At 43.9% G+C, this 25,693-nt stretch overlaps 1 protein-coding gene across 3 annotated transcripts in view; it reads right to left on the bottom strand.

Annotated features, from left to right (window-relative positions):
• LOC310925675 (SRSF protein kinase 3-like) overlaps positions 1-25,693 on the bottom strand; it is a 51,301-nt gene that overhangs the window by 10,240 nt on the left and 15,368 nt on the right. For 2 of the 3 annotated variants that reach the window (XM_083887676.1, XM_083887677.1), the window contains exons 12-14: positions 10,865-10,972; positions 10,701-10,770; positions 10,537-10,629 (exon numbers count right to left, since the gene is read on the bottom strand). In XM_083887676.1, coding sequence (XP_083743802.1) covers positions 10,537-10,629; positions 10,701-10,770; positions 10,865-10,972 — 271 coding nt within the window. The remainder of the gene's footprint in view (positions 1-10,536; positions 10,630-10,700; positions 10,771-10,864; positions 10,973-25,693) is intronic. The other variant, XM_083887678.1, reaches the window with a different exon arrangement.

Genomic DNA, 25,693 nt, shown 5'->3' with positions numbered 1-25,693 from the left:
GTGGACCGGAGGACAGACGAGACCTTGGGCCCGTCACCAAAAAAAAAGGTGAGAAAAAATTTACATTTTGGAAATATGGGTTTAGTCTGTCCTGCTGAGCCATCGTACAGGTACTGACAAAACCCTCTATAAAGAATCCTGTCTATTTGATTAATTACTAAAATTTAAATAGTTGCTAAAAGTTGTCTTCATTCCAAGAAAATGTATGTATGTATTTGTCTGATTTATGTATAAATGTTATACTGTGTCCTGACGCATGAAATAATGAATGGTACGAGCAAGTTGATGAGATGGATGCGTGTGAGGAGTTGATTTTCAATATAATAATATTTTTGTGGACCGGAGTGTGTTTAACTCTTATGGGAGTATTAGTTTGGATTTGGAGTTTGGAAGTGTACGTTTGACACCGTGGGGGAGTCCTATTATCAATGATTCATTGGTAGGAGAGCAGCTAAAATCGTCTTTGTGCATTGTGTGAAACTAAATGTTTTTGTCTCGTTTCTTGTATGTTAGTCTGTTGGGGATAGCTTATGAGGATAAGTGTAAGATAAAAAGTGTATGATTAAAGACCTCCACTCTCTGCGCTTCGTCTGCTACGGCCGCGGTAGCTCGCCCTCTCCCTCACCTCACGAACCTCATCTGCTGACACGGAGAAAGATGACAAGGATGACATTTGACCAGCTGCGGATACCGTAGCGCTCAGGGAAGGGAGGGGGTGAGCAGGAGCAGTTCTTTGTTGTAAATTTCAGCCTCTCCTCTAGATAGCACTATAAACTACTTACTTCACCTTTAAATTGCTATGCAGCACCAGATGAAAATCAACAGGGAAACCTCAACAAGCTGCAGAAAACTAATGCTGCTGATCTAAAATACATACCCAACATACACCCACCAGATAGACTTCCTCTTTGTTGGTTGCTACTTTATCAAAGGTACTCAGGGTCGTTATGGACCATACGCTTGACCTTGTGAGGCTGATGACCGGACTGCCTAAAACAGACAATAAGAGTTGCTTCCACAGCCACTTTGGACAAAGTAGAACAATTCTGGAATCATGCATGAATTCCAATTCAACACAAAGAGGACATTATAAAGAAAGTGGAGGCACTGTTTGATGAATGGCGATCACTTAAGAAAACACAACTCATAGGTCAGACAAACGTTTTATCTGAAGGTTCCACTGACAGTTCACTGGATGGAAAGTCATTGCCAGATTCAACACGATTTGAGAAGATTTTGAGAAGACTTCCAGTGTTCATCACAGGACAGGGAATATCACAGTTGTAGGCTATTCTAAAAAATTTAATCAGGATCTTGGGAGGAGCAAGCACGGGGTGGGGCTGACACACTACAGCAGCGGGGCATTGCCGGCCAGGTGAGAGGTATGTGTTTTGACACGACAGCGCAAATGGGTCATGGGTCATCTCAGTGGAGTTTGGGAGGAACCTTCTGCACTTGGCTTGTTGCCATCACATCATGGAGCTGATGACTGGAGCTGTTTTCTGGAGACCTATGGGGACCTATTCCAGTCCTGAAAGTCAACTCTTCGAAAGGTTCAAACTTCACTGGAATCTCATATTGGCAGCAGTATATTCATTGATCAATGATGCCAATATAAGTGATGTCAAGGTAAGTCCTAAATTTCATCACAGGGGAAAATTCAGACAAGACAAACACAAGATTTCACATGGTGTGAGGTTCATGATATCTGAAGCAATGCACCAAGCCAGATGGATGGGAAAAGTCACCTACACTTTTAAAATCTGGATGTTCAGGCGAGTGTTCCGACAAGCAGCTTCGCAGGAAAAGCACTGCATGGTCTTTGTTCTTTACCAGAGTGTATCTGAGAGCTTGGTTCAACGTTCCGAGGTCGACAACTGCTCCACGGAATTACCTCTGCCTTTTGTAAAAGTTGCAAATTATGTGCACATCCACTGTCACGATCCACACTCTCACTTTCCACAAGTTCCGTGTTTTGTTCCCTGCTGCTCCTTGTTTTCTCCCTCTCTTTCACAGGAGGCGTGGTTGACCCAATTTCCCGATGACGCTGGTGATTGTCGCCACCTGCGCAGCTCATCCCCAACTGCTTCTGATCAACGATCAGGAGGACTCATAAGGCGGGGCTTCGCGTATCACCGGCGTCAGTTCATTGTTTCGCCTAGCTGGTAACAGACCTCTTTACTTCGCTACTAGAAAATTGACTCCCTGAGAAATACTCACGGCATATTCTCTCCAGGTCACCACATCTCCTGCGCCCAAGAAGATACTGAGGCTTCAGTGGATTCCATCTCCTCCGGGATCACTTCCTCCTCCTGCCTTCTCTCTTCGTCACTTCCTCGTCAGCGAAAGACCTCCGCTGCTGTACACGCTGCTTCGTCACGGGATTCCTGTTCTCCTCCTTCGCCACCTTGAGTGAGTTCGTTCCTTGGAACCACAAACTGATGAACTGTTGCCACTGTGGAATCGCTGACTTTCCTGACTTGACGCTAACTATCACGATCCCCTTCCTGTCCATACTTACCTACTCGCTATCTTGCTGTAACCTCAGGCTAAATAAATACTATTGTTTTACATACTTACCTTGTCCTGTCTGCATTCAGGTCTTCCATTCTTCATCGATTTCCCCTAACGGAAATCGTAACATTACGAACTGACCAGAATGGACCCGGCAGACAGGGACATGTTTAACCAGGCGCTAACCACACACGGTGAAGCCATTAGCCGCCATGAGGCTTTACTCTCCGATGTAGCTTCCGATATCCGTGACCTAGCTGCTAGTGTCGGTTCACTACCCCGTTCGCCTCTCTCCGTTTCTCCTCCAACGCTAGCTAGTCCAGTTCCCCGAGTGTCACCTCCCGTGTTACCGACCTGAGAGCCTTTTGTTCCTACTCCCGAACGATTTTCAGGATATTTAAATAAATGTGCGAGTTTTTTGTTCCAGTCTTCGATCTACAACCCACCACATATCCATCTGATAATGCTAATATTGCTTTCATAGTAAACTTGCTCTCCGGTAGAGCGGCACAATGGGCAGCTGCGTATTTTCAGAAACCTCTCACTCGTCCTATCTCGTTTTCCAACTTCGCTTCTGAGCTCAGTCGTATCTTTGATCATAACTTCCAGAGTAACGACATCGTTAACCAACTCCTGTCATTAAAACAGGGTAACTCATCCGTTGCGGATCATTCCATTGATTTCCGCATTCGCGCCGCTGAGATTGGGTGGAATGACACCGCATTACGTGCCATATTTCTGCGAAGTCTGAACGAGGAATTAAAGGACGAGCTAGCTACACACGATGCTACTACTAGCCTTGATGCTCTAATTGAACTCGCGATCCAGCTAGATGGTAGGCTAAGAGACAGACGACATGACCACCTCCACGTCCCATTGACTATTCCCGTTTGCCCGTTAGCCTTCCAACACCAATCCCACTTCCCACCAACATTCCTAACGACACTGAACCCATACAGCTGGGCCGAACAAGACTATCCTCTTCCGAGAGACTGCTGGCTAGCTGGAGCGTGAATTGTTACTCACGCTGCCTCAGATCGGCTCAACCCATCTCGTCAAGCAAGCCGGATTCCTCTCCAGAACCTCCTAACCTCACCGACGTCCCGGAAGTCTACCACGACCTCGCTGAGGTTTTCTCCAAGAATCGTGCTCTCTCCCTGCCGCCTCATCGTCCCTACGACTGCGCTATTGATCTGCTTCCTGGTGCCAACCTGCCCTCCAGAAGGTTATATAACTTATCACGGACTGAGTGGAAAAGCATGGAGGACTATATCAACCAGTCCTTGGCTACCGGTCTGATCAGCCCCTCCTCTTCTCCTGTTGGAGCAGGATTCTTTTTTGTGGAGAAGAAGGACGGCTCTCTACGTCCCTTTATCAATTACAGGGGTTTAAATGACATTACCATCAAGAACTGCTACGCTCTACCCCTCATGGACACTGCCTTTAACGCCCTTAGCAAAGCACGAGTTTTCTCAAAGCTGGACCTACGGAACGCTTACCACCTCGTCCGCATCAAGGAAGGGGACGAGTGGAAGACAGCCTTTAATACTCCCATGGGCCATTTTGAGTATTTGGTCATGCCTTTTGGTCTCACCAACGCCCCTGCAGTGTTCCAGCATTTGGTAAATGACATTCTGCGCGACATGCTGGACCGATTCCTCTTTGTTTATTTGGAGGACATTCTTATATTCTCGGAGACAGAGGCGGAACATGTCCAGCATGTCCGCACGGTTCTACAACGTCTCTTGGAAAATAGGTTATTCGTCTAAGCTGAGAAGTGTTTGTTCCACTCACAATCCGTTTCCTTCCTGGGATTCCTTGTGGAACAGGGCTGCCTATCCCCCGACCCCAACAAGATATCGGCAGTGAGGGACTGGCCTACACCCTCCACCAGGAAGCAACTTCAACGCTTCCTGGGTTTTGCTAATTTTTACAGCTGCAGTGTCGAATCTTTGACTAAACTCACCTGTCCCAAACAGGTTTTTTCCTGGTCCGACGAAGCTGAAGCCACCTTCCTACGGCTAAAGCAGTTATTCACCTCGGCACCCATCCTCTCCCACCCTGATCCTGAACACCAGTTCGTCATGGAGGTCGACGCATCGGACACCGGGGTCGGGGCGGTCCTCTCGCAACGGAGCCATGGCGACCAGAAACTGCATCTTTGTGCCTTCTTCAGTCGTCGCCTATCCCCAGCAGAAAAGAACTACGACCATTGCTGCCAGAAACTGCCAGTCAGAAGTTGACAGGACACCAGTGTAATCACTCTAAGGTCCTCGTTGGATTGACCTTCTCCGATATGAATGTGCAATTTTTCAGCAAACGTGCATACTGCATAGTGAAAATGTCACCTAAATAGAAACAATGATTGCTGACTTAGAATTTGATTCAGGATGTTTACCTTGGACAAAAAAACAACACTAAATTGAAAGAAATGTTTTGCATTATTCATCAATTGGTGATTGGGCTCCCACTAGGCATCAATAAAATTTCACAAAAAGTGACGTGCCATCAATTTTAGGAAGTGGGGCATGGTGGAGGGTTGAGGGCAATGAAAATGTGAACTTATTTTTGGTTCCCAATGGGGACCGCCCTAAGAGATAAGATTTTTTTCATTTTTTTATCACTGTGGTAAAATGTACAAATGTACAACCGCCTTACCCATGGCAGAGGCGCTGAAAAGTTAACTTATGCTTGAGATGTTGAATGAAGCCGTGCAAAGAAAGCTGGCACAGTTACAGCTTGCAGAAGTGAAAATAAATACAAGGACAGTGACGTTGACAGTGTCACTTACAGCAATGAACAATGAGTAAATGATGCTGCCACATCTGATGTACTGTGGATGTGTAAAACTGAACACATTGTAAAAACTACATGAGTTCACAAGCTGACCCTGATTGGGTGGAACGTGGCTGTGGAGCTCAGCCCGATCAAGGTGAAGGTCCAGTAAAATTGTGGGGAGAATATTTCTAGAAGGGGGAACTTTTGAAGATGTGATGATCAAAATGCCAAATGTGGCTTCTGCCCAAAGTTATTATTCATTTTTTGATTAATCAATTGGGAAGAAATGTGTTGTGAAACAGTACAAGATTCTATTTATTCTACTGGGGATGTATGTTGGTGGTTCATGATTGGATTTTAAATTATTATTATTAAAGCGGACCTAGACCGAAAGTCCTAATTAACGCTTTTAGTGTGTATCTGCATCATTACCTTGTTTATGAGGAGGTGTTTCACGAGCAACAGTGTCTTCTGACTCTGGGTCTGACTCCGGGTCAAAGTCATAAAAGGGACTGCGACGGGGAGTCGTGACAAAGCTATTTTTAAACATTGTTAAACAATGTTTTGATAATGAGTAGCAGTGCATCCACCGTTCCAGAGGGAGGAGCTGAGCTTTTGAGAGCAAGTGTGCTGAATATACCACTTCCAGGTATTGGCCAATCCCAAGACAGTTCGGAAGGCTCTACGCTGGCTGGCCAATCACAACACACTCTGTCTTCTGGGTGTGAGATTTATGTCTCAGGATAGTGTTGGAAAAGACAGATTTCTATCGGCTCGTTTACAGCAACTACAGCAAAAACAAGTTAATGTGTGTCAGTAGACCTCCATAACTAACATGTGCAACAGGACCACTCTATGTGAGCTTTAAACTAGTATACAGTCAAATGTGGACATTTATTGGCTTAGGAAAGTGGTGAGGGAGTGCTGAAGACTATTAATCACTGGAAGAAGTTTATTTGATCCTATTACAAGATGTATTTTGTTCCCCTGAGCTACATTATGTTTAAAGTAAGACAATATAGTGATAAATAAGTTGGGTTTACGTTGAATGTATCTTGTCATTGAATAATTTCATTTAGGATTTGCACAGTTAAAATCTGTGCGAGGGGGGAATAATGGGAATACATTTTGGAATAATATTTATTTTGTTTGTTTGATCTTTATTCAACCAGATAAAAGACCCATTGAGATTAAGATCTCTGTCGAAAGATTCTAGTGAAATAAAGGTTGGCAAAGTAAGCTCATTTTGATAAAATACATTGAATAGAGGCCATGAGAAGTTATGCATTTAAAAATGTGAAATAAAAGGGAGATAAATTGTAATTGAAATATTGTGCATGAAATGATATAATACATTTAGAAATGTGTCATTTTTGTCAGTAAAGTAGTTTAACACTCCACGGAGAGAATCTTATTCCCTGGCTGACAGTTAAAATATTTAGTTTATTATTTAAAACAATGCAGGCATTAGAATCAATACAGCAATACCTGCTGATAGAGATTAACCATTTATGTCATTGGATTGAAGTAGCACCATCGGACAACCTTGGAGCAGAAAACAGTTGATGGAAAATGTTTTTGGAATTCTGAAAAATTATTTGAATTGCATCCATAGTATTGTGTTTTAACAGGTGAGAGGTCAGAAGTGGAAGTCACCTGTGACTCCGACTTACCTTTTTGTTTTTCAGGTTTAGCAAGGTAGAGGTTCTGATAACGAATCCTGCTTTCCCTGATAACAAACCCTGCTTTCTCTGCAATTGCTACCAAATACCACCACATAGACACACACATTATTAGAAGGTGCAATGGCAATGAGCACTCTAGCCACTAATAAGAAGCTTTGTAGTTGAGGGCACACCAGACAACTATGTAATAACTACCGATCTCACTTCAGTCAATACTAAAGATAAACCTTGGCTGGGGTACCCACTCAGTGCTCAATGCAGTGGAGAAGGGATGGTGTTCATCAAGGTAAGATGTGCAGATGCAATATGTCATAAAGTAGTGACAGGACTAGGGCTGGGTGATATATCGAAAATGTATCGTTATCGAAATGTATGACGATAATCAACGTCATTTTGCCCATGTCGATATATTCGAAAATTTAAAAAAAGCGAAAATAAAAGTTGTTTTTGGCTGTGTGTGTCCGTAGGCTGGCTAACGGTATGTTCATGTCCATTTAAAATACTCTGCTGTGTACAGCGTATGTAGTCACGTGACTCCACGCCCTCTGTAACAAGAGAGAGTGGCTGCCACTGTGGTGGGTGCGGTGGCAGTGTTGCCAACTTGCCGACTTTGTTGCTAATTTTGTTGACTTTCCCTCCTCCTCGCGACTTTTTTTGTCAAAAGAGACTCATCTCCCGTCTTTTTCTGGTGATATTGGAGACTTTTGTAGTGTTTGGAGACTCTCACGTGAAAGTACATATCCCTCAACAAGCAGCGGGTGCTGCCGCAATCCCCGCTAGAGCTTAGATCCGGCCAAAAAAAAAATCAAGCCAACCCTACCGGAGCCAGTGCAAATTGTGTCCAAGCCCGGCCCGGCCCGACACATTAACTGTAATTACGATACTGTAATTTATTTCTTAATACGTGAGCCGTAAATGTACACGTAAATGAACTGTGCCTTGTGAGCCATCCTGTTATCAGTAAGCAGAGGTGGAAAGTAACGAAATACATTTACTCAAGTTACTGTATTGAATACTTTTTTACTCAAGTATTTTACTAAGTTACTTTATAAATCCTATCCGTTACTGAGTAAAAATTAAAATTCAGCCCAATGAAGACCTACAGGGGGAAAATATACTTCAGAACCAGACAAATGATGATGTGATTAGCACCAGCACTGGCGCGTGAACATAGAGGGTGCGCACCAAAAGTGACGTAATATCCTGTCGCGCCGGGCACGTGAGCTCCAAAATAGTTTTGGATTTCTGACCCCTTGTCATATTTCTACTGCCCTCACACCCCATGCAAACTAAGTAACTTTTACTTGAAGTACATTTCAAATGAACTACTTTTTACTTCTACTTGAGTACATTTTCAGATGACTACTTTTACTTCTACTTGAGTACATTTTCAGATGACTACTTTTACTTCTACTTGAGTAATATTTCATCAAGTATTGGTACTTTTACTTGAGTACAACACTTTTTCCACCTCTGTCAGTAAGTGTGCCATCCAGAGAAAAATGCTGCCTGTGTTTTTTTTGGTGATCCTGCATCTCAGTCAGTGAGTCCGAGCTGGGAAGATCAAAGTGGTAACTCTTGGCTGACCTGTTGCTGGAAGCAAGCCAATAGTGCCTGCTGACAGTGCAGAACACTGAGGGAAAATCACCTCATCAAAACATTTAAAACGTAGGGATCATTGACAGCTTGAAGTTGCAATAAATGTCACAAGCCTACCCCTCCCTATCAGGGTGGGTTGTTAACCACACCTTAAAACTAAAAAAGCGAAATAAATAAAAGGCCAATCCGACATGATTAAAAGTGTTGATTTGATTATAATTAATTAAAACTGGGCCCATGATTGGTGTAGTGGTAAGCACTCTTGCCTTTGCAGCAAGAAGACCCGGGTTCCTGGGTTCGAGCCCCATTTGGAACAACTTCAGAACAAGGGCCTTTCTGCAAGGAGTTTGCATGTTCTCCCCGTGTGCGTTGGTTTTCTCCGAGTTCTCCTACTTTCTCCCACTATCCAAAAACATGCGATATGGGGATTAGGTGATTTGGTCACTCTAAATTGACCGTAGGTGTGAGAGTGTGAGTATCGCCCTATGTCTATGGCTGAGATAGGCACAGCACCCCCGCGACCCTCTGGTGGAGGATAAAGCGGTAGATGATGGATGGATGGATGATTTTAATTGGTGGAAAGGTTATGGGGATGGACACAGGAATAAAGGGGGGTCTATACCCCATTTAGGTGATAAAAAGTGATGCACGCTGTATGCAACCTCAGTTTTGTACCTAAATGCTGTATTTGGTACAGCTCACTTGGTATTCTTTGTGGACAACAACTCTGTCTCTTTCTCTTTTTTGGGAGTGAGACTCTTTAATTTTTCCTGAAGCCGATTTGTGAAAAATGTCATTCCACGACAATGTTACCATGGTAACTGACTGAGAGCTTAAGTTATCTCTCTCTGTGAAGGGAGGCTAGAGTTCCCCCTCTCTCTCTCTGGTTTGACTTACCTCCCTTTGTGAAACGGAAAACTCAGAGTTTCCCTCATATCAGGGTTAACAGACTCAGAGTTTTCACTAAACCTGCTTTGTGAAACGGACCCCTTATCTGTCAACCTGTCTATCACCATTGCATCATATCACTCAGAGCTGGTCCTTGATGTAATCCCACCTTCACCTTGACCTTTAAAATGTCGTACAAACAATACGTACAAACTAAACAACTGTCCATAATCACAATGCACAAAAACATGTGCAATAACCACAACCAAAACTCACAAAAACATGTTCTAGTGTTTCTGTAAGGTCTGACTCTAATTTAACAGTGCTGTGGGTGATGGAGTTTGTAATTCCCCTGAGGGAACCTCCCAAAGGGATTAATAAAGTCGTCTGTCTGCATTGCTCTCCAAGATTGCACTAAACACGTTGGTCACAAGTCCACTGCTCTCTATCCCCATACCTCAACATCTGGACCAACTACCTTTTCATTCTTCATCCTCTTCATATCTGCACTTACTTCCTCCTTGCTAATCCTCTGCACTTCCTGAAGCATTATCTACCCTTCATTTGTCCTCCTCGCTCTCTCGTGAATATTGTTCACACCTTCCCTTCCTTCTTGCCTCCTGACACATTGTCCTCCTCTCTTCTTCCTTTGTCTTTGGCCAACACTAACCCAACTTCCATTGGCTTCCTGTTCATCAATAGCACCTATGGCAGATGATGTTAACCCTGGCCTCGACCCATCTGGTATAGTAGTATTGTTTGTAGTGATCCCCCCGTGGCTGGGTTTTCCTCTCAATAATATACTAATTACCAATTCAGATTCACAAACATTTTTATGCGAAGTTATTACACTGATATTAGTCTTTGATCAAGACTTGGATATTTCTTTCAAAATAATATGGTATTACTGTGATTATTTCCTCATTATACCGTAATACATTGCTTTTACCAAGCAACTTCTGTGATCCCTAAGATGTATTACAATAATATCACCTCTATTGCTAAATTAAAACAATTGCATTACCATATTGTTATGTAAAGTGTTACCACATAATTTTGTTATTAAATGTACCTTTTTGGTTTAAATAGTGTTTGGAGTTTCTCCCTGATAGGGCAAACTGTAATGGCAGGGGTCCCAGCAGTTCAATAATGTGGGCAATGTGATCTGGGATGGAAAAAGGCAGATAATGGATTTGGTTTATTTAAAGACAAAGATGTGACATGAAAGAAACAAACCTTCCTCTCTGGAGAATGTGGCTCCTGACTGGGGATCAAATAAATAGTCCCCAGTTGCCAGCTCAAAAGCCTGCAGAACAGAGGAACAAATGTATTTAATAAAATATCCCACAGTAGAAAAAGATAGGAAGAGAATTTGAAATCTATACAAGTGTTTGTCTTACCATACAGGCAGCGCTCCAGATGTCAGCTGGTGTGTCATAATCAGCACCAATCAAGACTTCCACAGAGCGGTACTGACATGTCTGGATGTCTTCAGTGAAGTGTTTATGCTGACAACAAGATAGAGTAGAGTTTATTTGTTTATAGTTAAATGCATTTAAATGTAGCAAGTATAACTGTTGCAGCTAAACTAGATGTAAGAGTTATACTAGCTATTAAGTTTTAAAATTGTAGAGTTGTAAACTTTTAAAATAAAAACAAGTCTTTTACATTCAAACCATTGTCAAGTGATTTTTACACAATGCTGATTGATTTGAACAGCTGCACACAACATGTGTTTCTCAGTTTAGATCTAATTTTATCTGGCAACATTACTGGGCTGCACACAGTAAGTTATTTGTTTGATGTCAAGACAGACAGAGGCAACAGCAACATTGAGCTTGTAAAGTAAGACAGACTGAAAACACAAAGCAAAGGCTAGGAAAAGTTTCAGACGTGAATTCTACTAATCAAAAAAACCTTGTTGTTTTATGTATTATTTAACCAATTATTACAACAAAACGACAACAAGGGAAAAAAACAAATGCAAAACAACAAATAAATAAATAAACTGTAAAACTAAATGTGTAATAACAATACATAAAAATACTACTATTCCATATACATTTATTTTACATCAGATATGTTTATATACTGTATATATAATATAGGGTTAAATCAGCAGTTAGGCTTCGAGGGGCTGAAGAAGTGTGATTCAGGACTTTGAACTGTGGAGAGCAGCATTTAATCTCTACAGCCTGCCAGAATTAAGTGAGATGTGTGGGCTAGACCATCTCATTTCACACAGCGCATGACTTCTGTCTCCTCCTGAATGAGCAGCTGACAGAGTCACAGCTAATGTGTGCATATGATTTGTCTTAGCCACAATGATATATGGTTCTAATTATGGAGAAGAATAATTTACTTTCAAGGAATAGGGCCAGGCAGAACAAAGGACTCAAGTGCAAGATTCAGGCCTCGATTCAATCAATAATCACAGTTTATTACCAGGCAAGGCAAGGTTCGGTACACGGGAGGTCAATCAGAGCCGACAGAGGTACAAAAACATGAGGCTAAAAGTCAAGGTCAACTATTTGTACACATTGTGTCTTTGTGCCAGTATTTAGACTTGTAGTCAAGACCACCTAAACCGAAACCAAGACAAAACCAAGACCAGAGCGTATTGAGACCAAGACAAGACAAAGACAATGACAGACCAAGACCGGAAAAAATAGATTAGTGTAGAAGTTACACCATACAGTTGAGCTCATAAATTTACATACCCTGGCAGCATTTATGATTTCTTGGGGATTATCAGAGAATATGAATGATAACACAATAACTTTTCTTTCACTCATGGTTAGTGGTTGGCTGAAGCCATTTATTGTCGAACGACTGTGTTTACTCTTTTTAAATCATAATTACAGCAAAAACTATAATAATAATTGTTATTATTATTATATTAATAATAAATTAGTAGGTGCATATACAAGGTCAATGCGTTTCTGGACTCCTGACAGACCTTTGCATCAACAAGCGCCTCATCCACAACTACTACAAAAAACAGTTGTTTGACAATAAATGGCTTCAGCCAACCACTAACCATGAGTGAAAAAAAAGTTTTTGTGTTATCATTCATATCCACTGAAAAATGGCCAATAAATCGTAAATTCTGCCAGGGTATGTAAACTTATGAGCACAACTGTAACTTGCATGAATTGAAGAACAGCAGCATACTGGGGTTCAGCCGAAGTTTACATTCAATACATGTATTTTTTATAAATTTGTGACAATAATACAATCCCTAGGGGCAGCTCGAGAGCTTCATGATTGCTGATAAAACTTAAGGCCAAAGCAAAAGGTATGCAGTAGGCAGTATGAAAGCTGCGCACTCTTTTATACATGGAGTATGCTGGAGTCCGGTACCACGTTCATGGCCTCGTCAACCGTTCCCAACCTTGCTGACCCCACACCGGGCGCATCTTGGAATCCACTGTCCTCCCCAGGGGGACTCACGTCATCACCTCCACGCCTGGGCGCTCCGGAAGTTCTCAGGGACTACCGGTAACTGCCGAACTTTCATCTGTCAGTGTGATCTTCATTTCCCCACGTCAACGACTCGGAGGAGGTTAAGGTGGTGTTCATCTCCTCCCACCTCACCGATCGGGTGGCGGATTGGGCTGCCACGGAGATGGAACGTGACTCTCCCTCCTGCGCCTCGGCGGGTGCTTTCTTCGCCACACTCAAGCAGGTTTTTGACTTCTTTCCACCAGCAAGAGGCGCAGCCCTCGCCCTCGATCTACTACTATCTAGAAGGACGCTGCTACTACTGCGGTCAGCTGGGACACTTGAGAGCTGAGTGCCCAGTAGGCAGACCGTCTACACACCATGTCACAGATATTCAGGTCCATTTACATATCTTAGCTCACACTGCACAAACATTGACTCAGGTGAAAGTTAAAGTAGGAGCACTTATTTAGGGGCACTTTTTTTTTCTCAGGGGCGAATGAGAACCTAATGGGCCAATATCTAGCACACAAACTAAGACTAAAGCTTGTTTCCCTGCCATCTCCTGTCTCGTCATGCGCTTTAACCAGCACTGATTTATCTACCTTTACACACAAGACCCAGCCCTTGACTTTGATTTATAGACAGCCACGAAGAAACAATAAGATTTCATGTTTTTTGCTCACTGTTAAACCCCATCGTGTTAGGATTTCCCTTGCTGCAGCAGAGCAAACCAAGAATAGACTGGGGAAACAGGGAAGATAGCATCATGGGGAGAGGGTTGTGAAGTGTCGAAATCCGCAGCCGAAACCCCAGATCTCTCAGGGGTGCCGCAATGCTATTACCACTTGGGAGAAGTCAAAAGGCCAAAGCTACATATTTGCCACCGCATAGACAGTACGATGGCCCCATAGACCTAGTGCCAAGTACACCCATCCCTAAGGGAAGGATGTATTCTCTTTCCCAAGCTGAACATAGTGCCATGAACAAATGCATAAAGCAATCGTTACAGGCAGGTCTTTGACATTGCGACCCTGCATAGACTACAGCCCATTGAACGCAATCACCATTAAGAACCGGTACCCGCTTCCGCTTATGTCCACAGCTTTTGAACAGCTGCAGGGCGCACGCTTGTTCACAAAACTAGACCTCAGGAACGCATACCACCTAGTCCACATAAGGGGGGATGAGCGGAAGACTGGTTTTAACACACCAAACCGACACTTCGAATACACTGTCATGCCATTTGGATAAGCTAATGCACCAGCCATGTTCCAGAGTATGGTTAACGATGTTTTGCATGATTTCCTTAGTCGCTTTGTTTTTTTCGTATATCTCAACGATATTGTATTTTTTTCACCAGACATGAACACTCATCAAGAGCATGTGAGCTTAGTCCTCCAAAGACTGCTAGAGAACCAGTTATATGTGAAAGCGGAGAAAAGTGCAATTTCAACGCTACCACTGTCACTGTCGCGAGAAGATTATCTCATCAGGAAGAATAGAAATGGACCCTGCCAAGATTACCGCCATAAGAGACTGGCCCACTCCTAACAGTGGCAGGAAGGTGCAACAGTTCTTAGGATTTGCCATAAGACATTTTTAGCACTATTGCAGCACCGCTTGGGAGATGTCACACATCTCCCAACACCCGATTCATGTGGGACAACCCTGCGGAAGAGGCTTTCCAACGCCTAAAGAAGGCGTTCACCTCAGCACCTGTGCTCACCATCCCTGACCCACAGCTCCAGTTCGTAGTGAAAGGGGGGGGGGGGGGGGGGGTACTGTCATGCATCGTCAGTTATGTCAAGTTTGTATTTGTGTCCTAAGTTGGTTTTCACATTTCCTATTTAATTTTGGTGGGTGTAAGAATACCTGTCAGGCTGCACCGCGTCTACCTTGTCCTTGTCTCGTCTGATCATCCCCAAGTGTCTGCACCCTTGTTACCTCTCCTATATATACTCTCCTCTCCCCTTGTCTTGTGACAGTGCGTCTTTTATGTTTTGCCAGAGCCTTGAGATATTGAACCTGGTCATTTTTTGCAACGTCTTTTTGTGAGCAAAAATCCAAGCAAACCTCAAGAACGTAGCCTAACACTCACTTGGTATTTGATTTGTGGATCCTGAAATAAATACCTGTTTGACCTGAAGATAACAAACTTGCTTTGTTATTTTTCCAGAAGTGACTTCTTGTATTTTGATAGCTGATATACTATTAGATAGGCAACTTAGATAAGTCTAACATGACAACATATTAGAAGGTATTATAGGTAGGTAGGTAGGTAGGTAGGTAGGTAGGTAGGTAGGTAGGTAGGTAGGTAGGTAGGTAGGTAGGTAGGTAGGTAAATACTTTATTGATCCCCCATGGGGGAATTTCACATTGTCCAGCAGCTTTTACATATAATTAGTGTGCTTGCTGAAAGGCCGCGCACTATTGTCCTTAAGTGTTCTTATTCCTGTCAGCCAGATTTGTGGTCAGCTCCTGCTCCAAGACCTTTTGAGATATCTCCACTGGTCCAACTCTGGAACGTCCGGCCGGAACTTTTGTGTGGAAATTGAATAGAGTATTACTGACCCTTGTCGTTCTTCCGCCATATTCGATTGAATAGAAAGCGAAAAAGGTCACAAATTTTGTCCTATCTTCACGAAACTTACATGATGCTTGGACAAAGCCTCACAAAAGTTACCAGAAGGATTTTTGATTTTCGGAAGCATTTGCCTGCCACAGCCAGACAAAATTGATATCAAGAATGCTTTCACGTATCGAAACCAAACTTTGTACATGAACTCGGGACTCCCATATGAGGCACAAGATCTGGAAAAAAATATCATTAAAATTTTATGGATATTTCACAGACTTATTTACATGACCACACCAAGGCAACTGTACACCTTCGGCGCTAGAGGGAGCAAAAAAAGATGCAGGGGACGGCTGCTGATTCAAAACAACAGTTATGCACACACACATCTATATCACAAAGTCTCAGCTGTTGTCAAGTTACTATAGCAGCCTATGTGATTCTGTTTTCACTTATACGTGCGTCCACACCCGTAGAGCTGCAGTCTCTCCACCCGTAGGTGCCAGGGAGAAGATATCAGTCAAAACTCGCTGCAATAAAATAGTAACAAATTAGACGCCCTACTTTTAGGCTAGTATTACTATTTTTTATTTGAATTACTATTATTTCCTCCCATTTCCCCCAGTAACCACCCAAACCACACGCAAAAACTGCGCCCAGCACGTGCCTGTCTATACCCACTTAGAGTCTGTCCAAGATCAGTTTGGAACATCAATAAAATGATTCCAAAAAGATGTGAGTACACGGTGGAACAGCACCTATTAAATGGTGGAAAGTCTCTTTGCGCAAAAGCGAAACTTGGCTGCAAACAGAGCAGATTATGAATTCCCCGCAACAGAACTCTCTTCTCTCTCTCTTTGAGCAGTTAACTAAAGAGATCGGCTCATCTGATGCATCTGTTATTCCCTTAATTACAGCGCTAAAGCATTTCTACAGAAAGAATGGACCACGGGGGGTGAAAACAATGAAAAGTGCGCTCTTGAGAATCTGTCAACACGCTTTACTAAGATCTACTCGGATCTCCTGCATTTCATCGCGACTGTACTCTATCCTCGTCATAAAGATCATTATGTATGTGTCATATTTGGATGTGGAGATATAACTGCGCATAGAGAAATTATCCATTCTGCGTTGGATATGCAGAGTCCACTTGGAGCTGGGCAGAATGCAGGAGAGAGAAGAGCAGAGTCAGCAGGGGCGGTGCGGAGAAAAAAAGGACTGCATCCTCTATAATTCCAATGCCTTGACTTTAGTGATGTAAGTAAACACAGTCCCAGTCATAACAGCACAATTAAAGTAAAAAACAATGCTACAGAATTGGCATAGTAATTAATTTCTTTTTTCTTTGAGTTACTTGCCCTTACTTCATGAGTCACCATATTGGTATTTCAAAAAGCCTCAGAATGCCCCATTTTTACCTCAAATTTTCAAAAGCTACACATGCCCCTTACTTGATGCGGCCCAGACTCTAACTCAGGGGCCCCCCAGGCAAATTGAGTATGAGACCCCTGGTTTAAAGACTAGCAATGCATTCTGGGTAGGTATTAGCCATTTCAACTTACTATTACCTGCACAAACATTATTAAGTTGCTTTGCATCCACTGGGTAAAACAGGCATATTTATATATCCATACACAACGGTTGTAAAGTTCCAGTGTGTGTGTGCGCAGTGCAGTGCGAAATTAAAGCGTGATTGTCATCAAAGCAGTCGTCATCAAAGCTTTGTTTGACAAATTGCTAAGTGTAATTCTGATGGCGCCCTTACTCCCTTTTATTTTGTTAATACGAACAACGGAAGTGACGTCTTTTTGTTACCCGGATATTGTTGTATCTTTTTTTTTTTCTCTCTTTGCCCTCATGACTGTGAGCCTGCATCAGGTTATGGGCCCAGGCAGAGCTGGACACAGGAGCAAAACGTGGAGTATTACACGGAGCTTCCAGGGACAATGTGAATGAGCTAGCGTGGAGATAAGTAAACAATATAATCTCAGAGAAAGTTTTTTGCGACGTATAACGCAGATGACAACAAATCTAACGAGCTAGTTTCACGAGAAAAAGACCGCAAGAAAATGGCGAACAGAGGAGTCGGAGTTCTGGCACTACAGCTTCTTTTCGACGGATCTGAAGATAAGTACGATCTTTGGGAAACAAGATTCCTTGGTCATCTACACATCCTGAAGCTGAAAGACACGATCCTAAATGAGCCAACTGGCGATAATCAATAGCAGCTAAGTGAAGATAGGAAGAAAAATGCTGACAGTAATGATGAGCTAATCAGGTTGATAGATGACAAGAGCTTGTCACTGATAAGGCATGAAGCAGCCGATGATGGCAGAAAGGCCCTGAGAATGTTAAAAGAACATTACTCTAAGCCAAGAATAATCAACCTGTATACATCATTGACCAAGCTACATATGGAAAATAAGGAAAGTGTTACAGACTATCTCATAAGAGCTGAGAACATAATCGTGGCTCTGAGAGATGCAGGCGAAGCCATGAGTGATGGACTAACTATTGCCATGATACTAGGTGGACTCCCAGAATCCTTCAAGCCTCTAGCTGTCCATATTACACAAAATGAAGATAACGTTACTTTGACAGACTTTAAAAGAAGATTACGAGTCTATGAAGAGGCAGAGAAAATTAACAAGGCAGAATCCACACATAATGTGATGAAGACACATGTGAGACAAGGCAGAGGTCTCACTAACACGCACACAGGCAACAGAAAAGATGAAGATGTTAATGTAACCTGCTACAAATGTGGAATGAAAGGTCACAAAGCAAGACAATGTTACAGAAAAGTGGGGTGTAGTTACTGCAAAAATAATACACACCATGAATCCCTGTGCAAGAAAATGGGAGGACAAGATGGTGCCAGAAAAGTTGCAGAGGAGGAAAATTCCAACCAAGACCACCTTTTCAAAGTGGAGCACTCAAAGAGTAAGAGACTACCTGACAATGTGAAAAAGAAAGGCATCATGGTGGATGGCGGGGCAACCTCCCACATCGTGAATGACGCAGGAATATTTCAAGCTTTTTGATGACACCTTCCAGCCAGCAACCCATTCGGTGGAATTAGCTGACGGCACCAAATGCAACGGAATAGCACAGTGAAGGGGAACAGCAGTATTGAATCTGCTAGACAACAATGGACGACAACACAGAGCACTGCTACGGGATGCACTGTACATGCCTTCATACCCACATGACATCTTTTCAGTGGCAAGAGCAACAAATGGAGGTGCAACAATTACCTTCAAGGAGACAGTCGTATGGTTACCAAGGATGGCAGCAGATTTGACATCCATGAGAGTGGTAATTTGTATTATTTACCAACTGTGCAGATGAATGTTGATCAGTGTAATCAATGTCATGATATGCAAACTTGGCATGAGGTGTTGGGTCATTGTAACTATGAAGATGTGTGAAGTCTACAAGGTGTAGTGAAAGGCATGGAGATAAAAGGAAGCGCAGCCAGGCCAAATCAATTATGTGAAGTATGTGCCCAAGGTAAATTCACTCAGACAAGAAACAGGCAGCCAGATACAAAGGCAAAGAGACCATTAGAATTGGTTCACACTGATTTAGCTGGCCCCATGTCAACTACAAGCATAGAAGGGCACAAATACGCACAGATTTTCACAGACGACTACTCAGGTACCATATTGGTATATTTTCTGAAGTCAAAACATGATGCTGTACAGGCTACTGAGAAATTCTTAGCTGACATGGCACCTTACGGAGAAGTTAAATGTATCCGCTCAGATAACGGCACTGAGTTTACAAGCCGCGATTTCCAGGCAATGTTAATCAAGAATAGGATTAGACATGAGACATCTGCGCCATATTCTCCCCACCATAACGGCACAGCGAGAGAGGTTGGCGAACCCTCTATGACATGGGTAGATGCTTGCTGTTAGATAGTAAGTTACCAAATAAGCTGTGGAACTATGCTGTGCAGACAGCAGCATATGTGAGAAACAGGTGCTACGACAGGCGCACAAAGAAAACGTCATATGAGCTGTTCACAGGCAAAGTACCAAACATTTCCAAACTGCAAAAATGTGGATCAATATGTTTCGCGTACAAGCAGGAGAAAGGAAAATTAGACTCTAGGTGTGAACAAGGTACTTTTGTCGGTTACGATAAAAATAGCCCAGCTTACCTAGTGTACTATCCAGACACGGAGAAAGTCCAAAAATGGCGGTTGGTAAAATTCACAACCAAAGTTGTTAATGAGAAAGAAACACCAACATCTGAGTCATGCATAGAATATGCTGATAAGAGGGTACATCCCGAGGTCGATAATGATGAAGAAAATGTTATCGATGATGAAATACATAATGTACCAAGTCAAAAAATGCAGAGTGTTTTTTTCGGGGACTTCACCTGAACAGACTGAGCGCACACAGCCTGTTGATGTTGATGACACTGTAAATAGGAGCGAATCAGAAAGAAACCTACTTACTTACAGGAGTTTGAGACCAAAAATACAGTGGACAAACTACAAACATGCATGGACTCTTGTTATAGAGCAGTATGTGATATTCCGCAAACTTTCCAGGATGCTATAACTTCAACAAAGTCAAGGCAGTGGAAAAATGCCATGGATTTTTTCTTCAAGTGCGATCACTTGAAGAAAATGAGACTTTCAGCCTCACCTCATTGCCACCAGGCAAATGAGCAGTGGGGGGGCAGATGGGTCTTTACACTGAAGAGTGACATAGATTGATAAATACAAAGCGAGATTCATTAAAATGTCACAGAAGAAATATGTAATTAAAATACTGGAAAAGTTTGGAATGCAGGATTGCAGGTCCAGAGAGACTCCATGTGAATCAAAACTGGAGTACACAGAAAATGCTGAGAATACGACAGATCCAAGAAAGTACAGAGAGGCAGTGGGAAGTTTAATATACTTATCCACATGCACTAGACCTGATATCAATTTTGACATCAGGATATTGTGCTAGTCTGAGTGAAGGAAGCGCTCTGATCTCATGGAAAACAAGAAAACAAGTGACAGTAGCATTGTCTATAGACAGTGTATATAGAGCATTTTTGTTTGGCACATAAGAACAATGTGTTTTTGTTTAAATGGTCAAAGAGAAACCATTTTTGTAAAATGTATTTATTTTCCAGATAACTCAGAGAGCTAAGAGCGATTGGGAGTGTTAAGTGTAATTCTGATGGCGCCCTTACTCCCTTTTATTTTGTTAATACAAACAACGGAAGTGACGACTTTTTGTTACCTGGATGTTGTTGTGTCTTTTTTTTTTCTCGCTTTGCCCTCATGACTGTGAGCCTGCATCGTTTTCCCGCTGTTTCAAATAAACATGCCAAATGGCTAAAATGAGAAAATAATCTTATCACAAATGAAGGCAAGGAGAACAGAACAATAATTGTCTGTGGCTGAACGTCTTCACAAGGACAGAGAAAGCACATAGACTGCTGGTGTGTGGATTGTTAGCATTTTAAGCTAGCGATCTTTATGCTAACGTGTTAGCAGATTTCATCATCACAAAAACAACAAACAGATGGATTATTCAGCGGCTGAAAGAGAGCAGGACAGACAGTAGTTGTCTGCGATGATGACGTGACGCCAGCACCGCTCTATATTCTTATGGGTGAGTTTTCATATAAGTAGTTAGTGTTCAGTCACATACAGGGACGTTTTTTCTTGTTATTCTAATTCGCTAACTCAGCACAAACATGTGCTGTAGTGCTTGAATCGTGTGAATGACACAGCTTTGTGTGTGAAGTATTGACTGTGGTGCTAATGATTTGCGTTGTGAGTTAGGATGTTATCAGCTCATTCAGTGACAGACAACACAACACCACAGAGCCACTTCAATGTATTTCATTAGTGTCTGATTTGATATTAGAAATATGTGTCTATCTTTGATCCTTCACTCTTAAGTATATATAGTATATTTTGTTTTCATGTAACAACAAAAACAGATGATAGAAATACAGTGGTATGGGTGGTATGGTAGTGGCACCCCTGTAAATGTTCATGATTTTCCTTTATAAATCATACATTTTCTTTGAATAATTCTTGCACACTTCTTGCACAAATCTTTGAAGATTAACAGGGTTTTGCATACCACTGTATGACTACACAAATGATAACAGAATAAGCCCCCCCACACACACACACACATTTTTAGGTTATTTCATTTCAAATCTTAAGAGGTTATTATGTCCAGTTTTTATTGTATTGTATATGTATTGTTCTGTGTAGCAGTGTAGCTCACAACAATGGTATCTGTGCTCATACAGAGCAGGATGTGCGGGGGCGTGGTTGACCCAGTTTCCCCAGATGACGCCAGAGATGACTCCACCTGCGCAGCTCCTGCCCAGCTGTTCCTGATCAGCGATCACGCGGACTTATAAGGCGGGGCTTCGCACATCTCTGGTGTCAGATCCATGTTTTCACTCTGCTGGTAAACACGTATACTTACCTAGCTAGAAGAAACCTTGACTCAAACCTGGTTACTTACCTGAACCTTCCTCTCAGGTCTCCACGTCTCCTGCTGCTGAGAACAACACGGACTCTCCTGCGGATTCCACTCCTTCCACTCGCTTCCTCCTGTTGTGTCTCCAGCTTGCTCGTCTTCTCCTTTCCACACGAAGCAGCCGCTTCGCCACAGACTCTCTAAGAACAAACGTTACTCCTCCGCTACATCCTGAGTGAGTTTGTTCCACCTGGAACACAAAACAAACTGTGTTGCCGAGAGAGCTGTTGTGGATCCTGGCTCAGCTGTATTCGTTCGCTTAGGCTTACCTTCGTGTTGTCATATCCTGCTTACGCTTGTAACATCTGGTAGTTAAATAAAGATACTTTTACTTACCTGCCTCTGTCCTGTCTGCATTCGGGTCCTCATATTATATTCTCAACGTTTCCTTTTATGAAAACGTAACAGTTGGATCTGACCAACCATGGACCCGGCAGACAGAGACAGCTTCAAGCAAGCACTCACCGCACACGGTGAAGCGATTAGCCGCCACGAGGCACTGCTAGTTGATGTAGCTAACTCCATGAAAATGCTAACAGCTAGACTCGGGCCGCTTCATTCCTCTGCTTCACCAACTCCTCCGTCTCCCCAGTCTCTTCCGGTAGCCTCGTCGTTTCAACATGCTATGCACCCCCGTGAGCCATTTGTTCCGACTCCCGAACGTTTATCGGGGGAACTGAAGAAATGCTCAAGTTTCTTGTTTCAATGCTCTCTGGTATTTGACTTACAACCGGCTACTTACCCGTCTGATCATGCGAAGATAGTTTGTTGTCAATCTGCTCTCCGGGAGAGCCGCTCAGTGGGCCGCGGCCATTTTTCGTAATGTCCGCTCACGTCCTACTTCATACTCTGCCTTCGCTACCGAGTTAAACCGAGTCTTTGACCATTCTTTTCAAGACAATGACATTGCTAATCGGCTACTCGCGTTAAGACAGGGCAGTTCTTCGGCGGCGGATTTTCGTATTTGTGCTTCAGAGAGTGGGTGGAACGACACCTCACTCCGAGCTATTTTCTTATGTGGGTTAAACGATGAGTTAAGGGACGAATAGGCCACTCGAGACATAACACCTATTCTTGATGCTCTAATAGACCTATCCATTCGTCTAGACTGTAGACTCAAGGAGAGGAGACGCGATAAGCGGCGTTCTTCTCCTCGTCGTTCGATCAACAGTTCTCACTTCCCCGGCTCTGTCGCTCCGTCGTTTAAATCACCCACTCCTAGTCTATATAATAATAGTGAACCAATGCAGCTGGGCCGCACCCGTCTATCACCCACGGAGAGACGACGCCGACTGCAGTCTGGTTCCTGCATCTACTGTGGTCTCACGGGACACCTCATCGCCTCATGTCCCAGCCGCCCATAAATTTAAGCTCACCAGCGCACGCAGGAGTGCTTAAACCCTGGTAATCACGTGGAGGAGGTCCAGCTGTTCCTCATCCCTGCTTCATCGGCGTCGATCGTCTTGGGGCTTTCCTGGCTGGCTCGCCATAACCCGGTCTTCAACTGGTCCACTGGTCAACTCTCCAGTTGGAGCGTCCACTGCCACTCTCACTGCCTCAGATCCGCCAGACCTTCTTCATCAAGGACTCCAGACACCAACCCCGAACCTCCTGATCTCACCGGCGTTCCAGCGGCGTACCATGACCTCACTGAGGTCTTCTCCAAGGGCCGTGCGCTTTCGCTACCACCGCATCGCCCGTACGACTGCGCCATAGATCTTCTTCCTGGGGCCACACTACCATCGAGGCGTCTTTATAACTTGTCACGGGCCGAACATCAAAGCATGGAGGACTACATAACCCAGTCTCTGGCGAATGGGCTCATCCGGCTGTCCTCACCAGTGGGGGCGGGATTCTTTTTTGTGTCCAAAAAGGACAGGACTCTCCGACCGTGCATTGACTATTGTGGCTTTAATGATATAACCATAAAGAACCGTTACGCTTTACCTCTCCTTGATGCTGCCTTTAACCCCTTCAGTAGGGCACGAGTCTTTTCTAAGTTAGACTTAGGTAACGCCTACCATCTGGTCCGCATAAAGGAGGGGGATGAATGGAAAACAGCCATCAATACACCCCTAGGTCATTTTGAATATCTGGTGATGCCCTTTGGCCTCAATAACGCCCCTGCTGTTTTCCAGCACCTGGCGAATGACGTGCTGCGTGACATGCTGGACAGGTTCCTCTTCGTGTACTTGGATGATATTCTCATTTTTTCCGAGACCGAAGAGGAACATGTCCAGCATGTCCGTTTAGTGTTACAGAGACTATTGGAAAATAAACTATTTGTTAAGGTGGAGAAATGTTCATTCCATGCAAGATCAGTTCCATTCCTGGGGTTTATTGTGGAACAGGGAAGTCTTGCTCCCGACCTTTCCAAGATCTTGGCGGTAAAAGACTGGCCTACCCCTACCACCCGGAAGCAGTTACAGCGCTTCCTAGGCTTCGCGAACTTTTACAGACGCTTTATTAAGAACTACAGCAGAATTGTTGAACCCCTAACAAAATTAACTTCTCCTAAACAGACGTTCCTGTGGTCCGGTGATGCTGAGTCTGCGTTCCTTCGATTGAAGGAGATGTTCACTTCTGCCCCTATCCTGTCCCATCCTGACCCAGAACGTCAATTCGTGGTGGAGGTTGACGCGTCCGACACCGGTGTGGGGGCGGTCCTCTCCCAGCGCAGCCTCGACGACCAGAAACTCCATCCCTGCGCTTTCTTCAGCCGTCGACTCTCTCCCGCTGAAAGAAACTACGACGTTGGGAATAAAGAGCTCTGGCTGTCGTCTTGGCCTTCCAAGAGTGGAGGCACTGGCTAGAGGGGACCGCCCAACCGTTTATCGTCTGGACTGAACATAAGAACCTGGCCTATCTACAAAACGCCCCAAGACTCAATTCGAGGCAGGCACGTTGGGCTCTCTTCCTGGGACGATTCCAGTTTACCCTGACCTTTCGCCCAGGTACCCGAAACATAAAGCCTGATGCCCTCTCCTGACTGTATGCTCCAGAACCCGGACCCATCCTGCCGTCCTCCTGCATCCTAGGTGCCGCTACTTGGCCAGTGGAGACGAGAGTTCTGGAGGCCCAGGCGACCGATCCCGACCCTGGAGGAGGCCCACCCGATCGCCTTTTTGTGCCCGCGGCAGCACGCTCCGAGGTCCTCCAATGGGGCCATTCCTCCAAGTTGGCTTGTCATCCTGGTACTGCTCGAACTCTTCAATTCCTCAAACAGCGTTTCTGGTGTCCCAAGACGCGGCGACCTTCGTCTCTGCTTGCCCCACCTGCTCCAGGGGCAAGACTTCCAATCGCCCTCCGTCTGGTCTTCTACACCCCCTGGACTTCCCCCCTCCAATAATCATACCACCGTCCTCACTGTTGTTGACCGTTTTTCAAAGTCAGTACACTACATTCCACTACCTGCACTGCCCTCCGCCATGGAGACAGCTGAACTTTTGGTTCAACACGTTTTTCGCATCCATGGTTTCCCCGCTGACATCGTCTCAGATCATGGTCCTCAATTCACCTCGCAGGTGTGGAAGGCTTTTTGCTCTGCCTTGGGGGCTTCTGCCAGCCTGTCTTCCGGCTATCATCCCCAATCAAACGGTCAAACAGAGAGGGCAAACCAAAATATGGAGGTAGCCCTCCGATGCGTCGCCGCCCACCATCCAGAAGAATGGAGCACCTTCCTACCA

This window comes from Microchirus variegatus, assembly GCF_963457635.1.
Source record: "Microchirus variegatus genome assembly, chromosome: 4".
Classification (NCBI taxonomy): domain Eukaryota; kingdom Metazoa; phylum Chordata; class Actinopteri; order Pleuronectiformes; family Soleidae; genus Microchirus; species Microchirus variegatus.
This window is presented reverse-complemented; position numbering and strand designations above follow the sequence as displayed.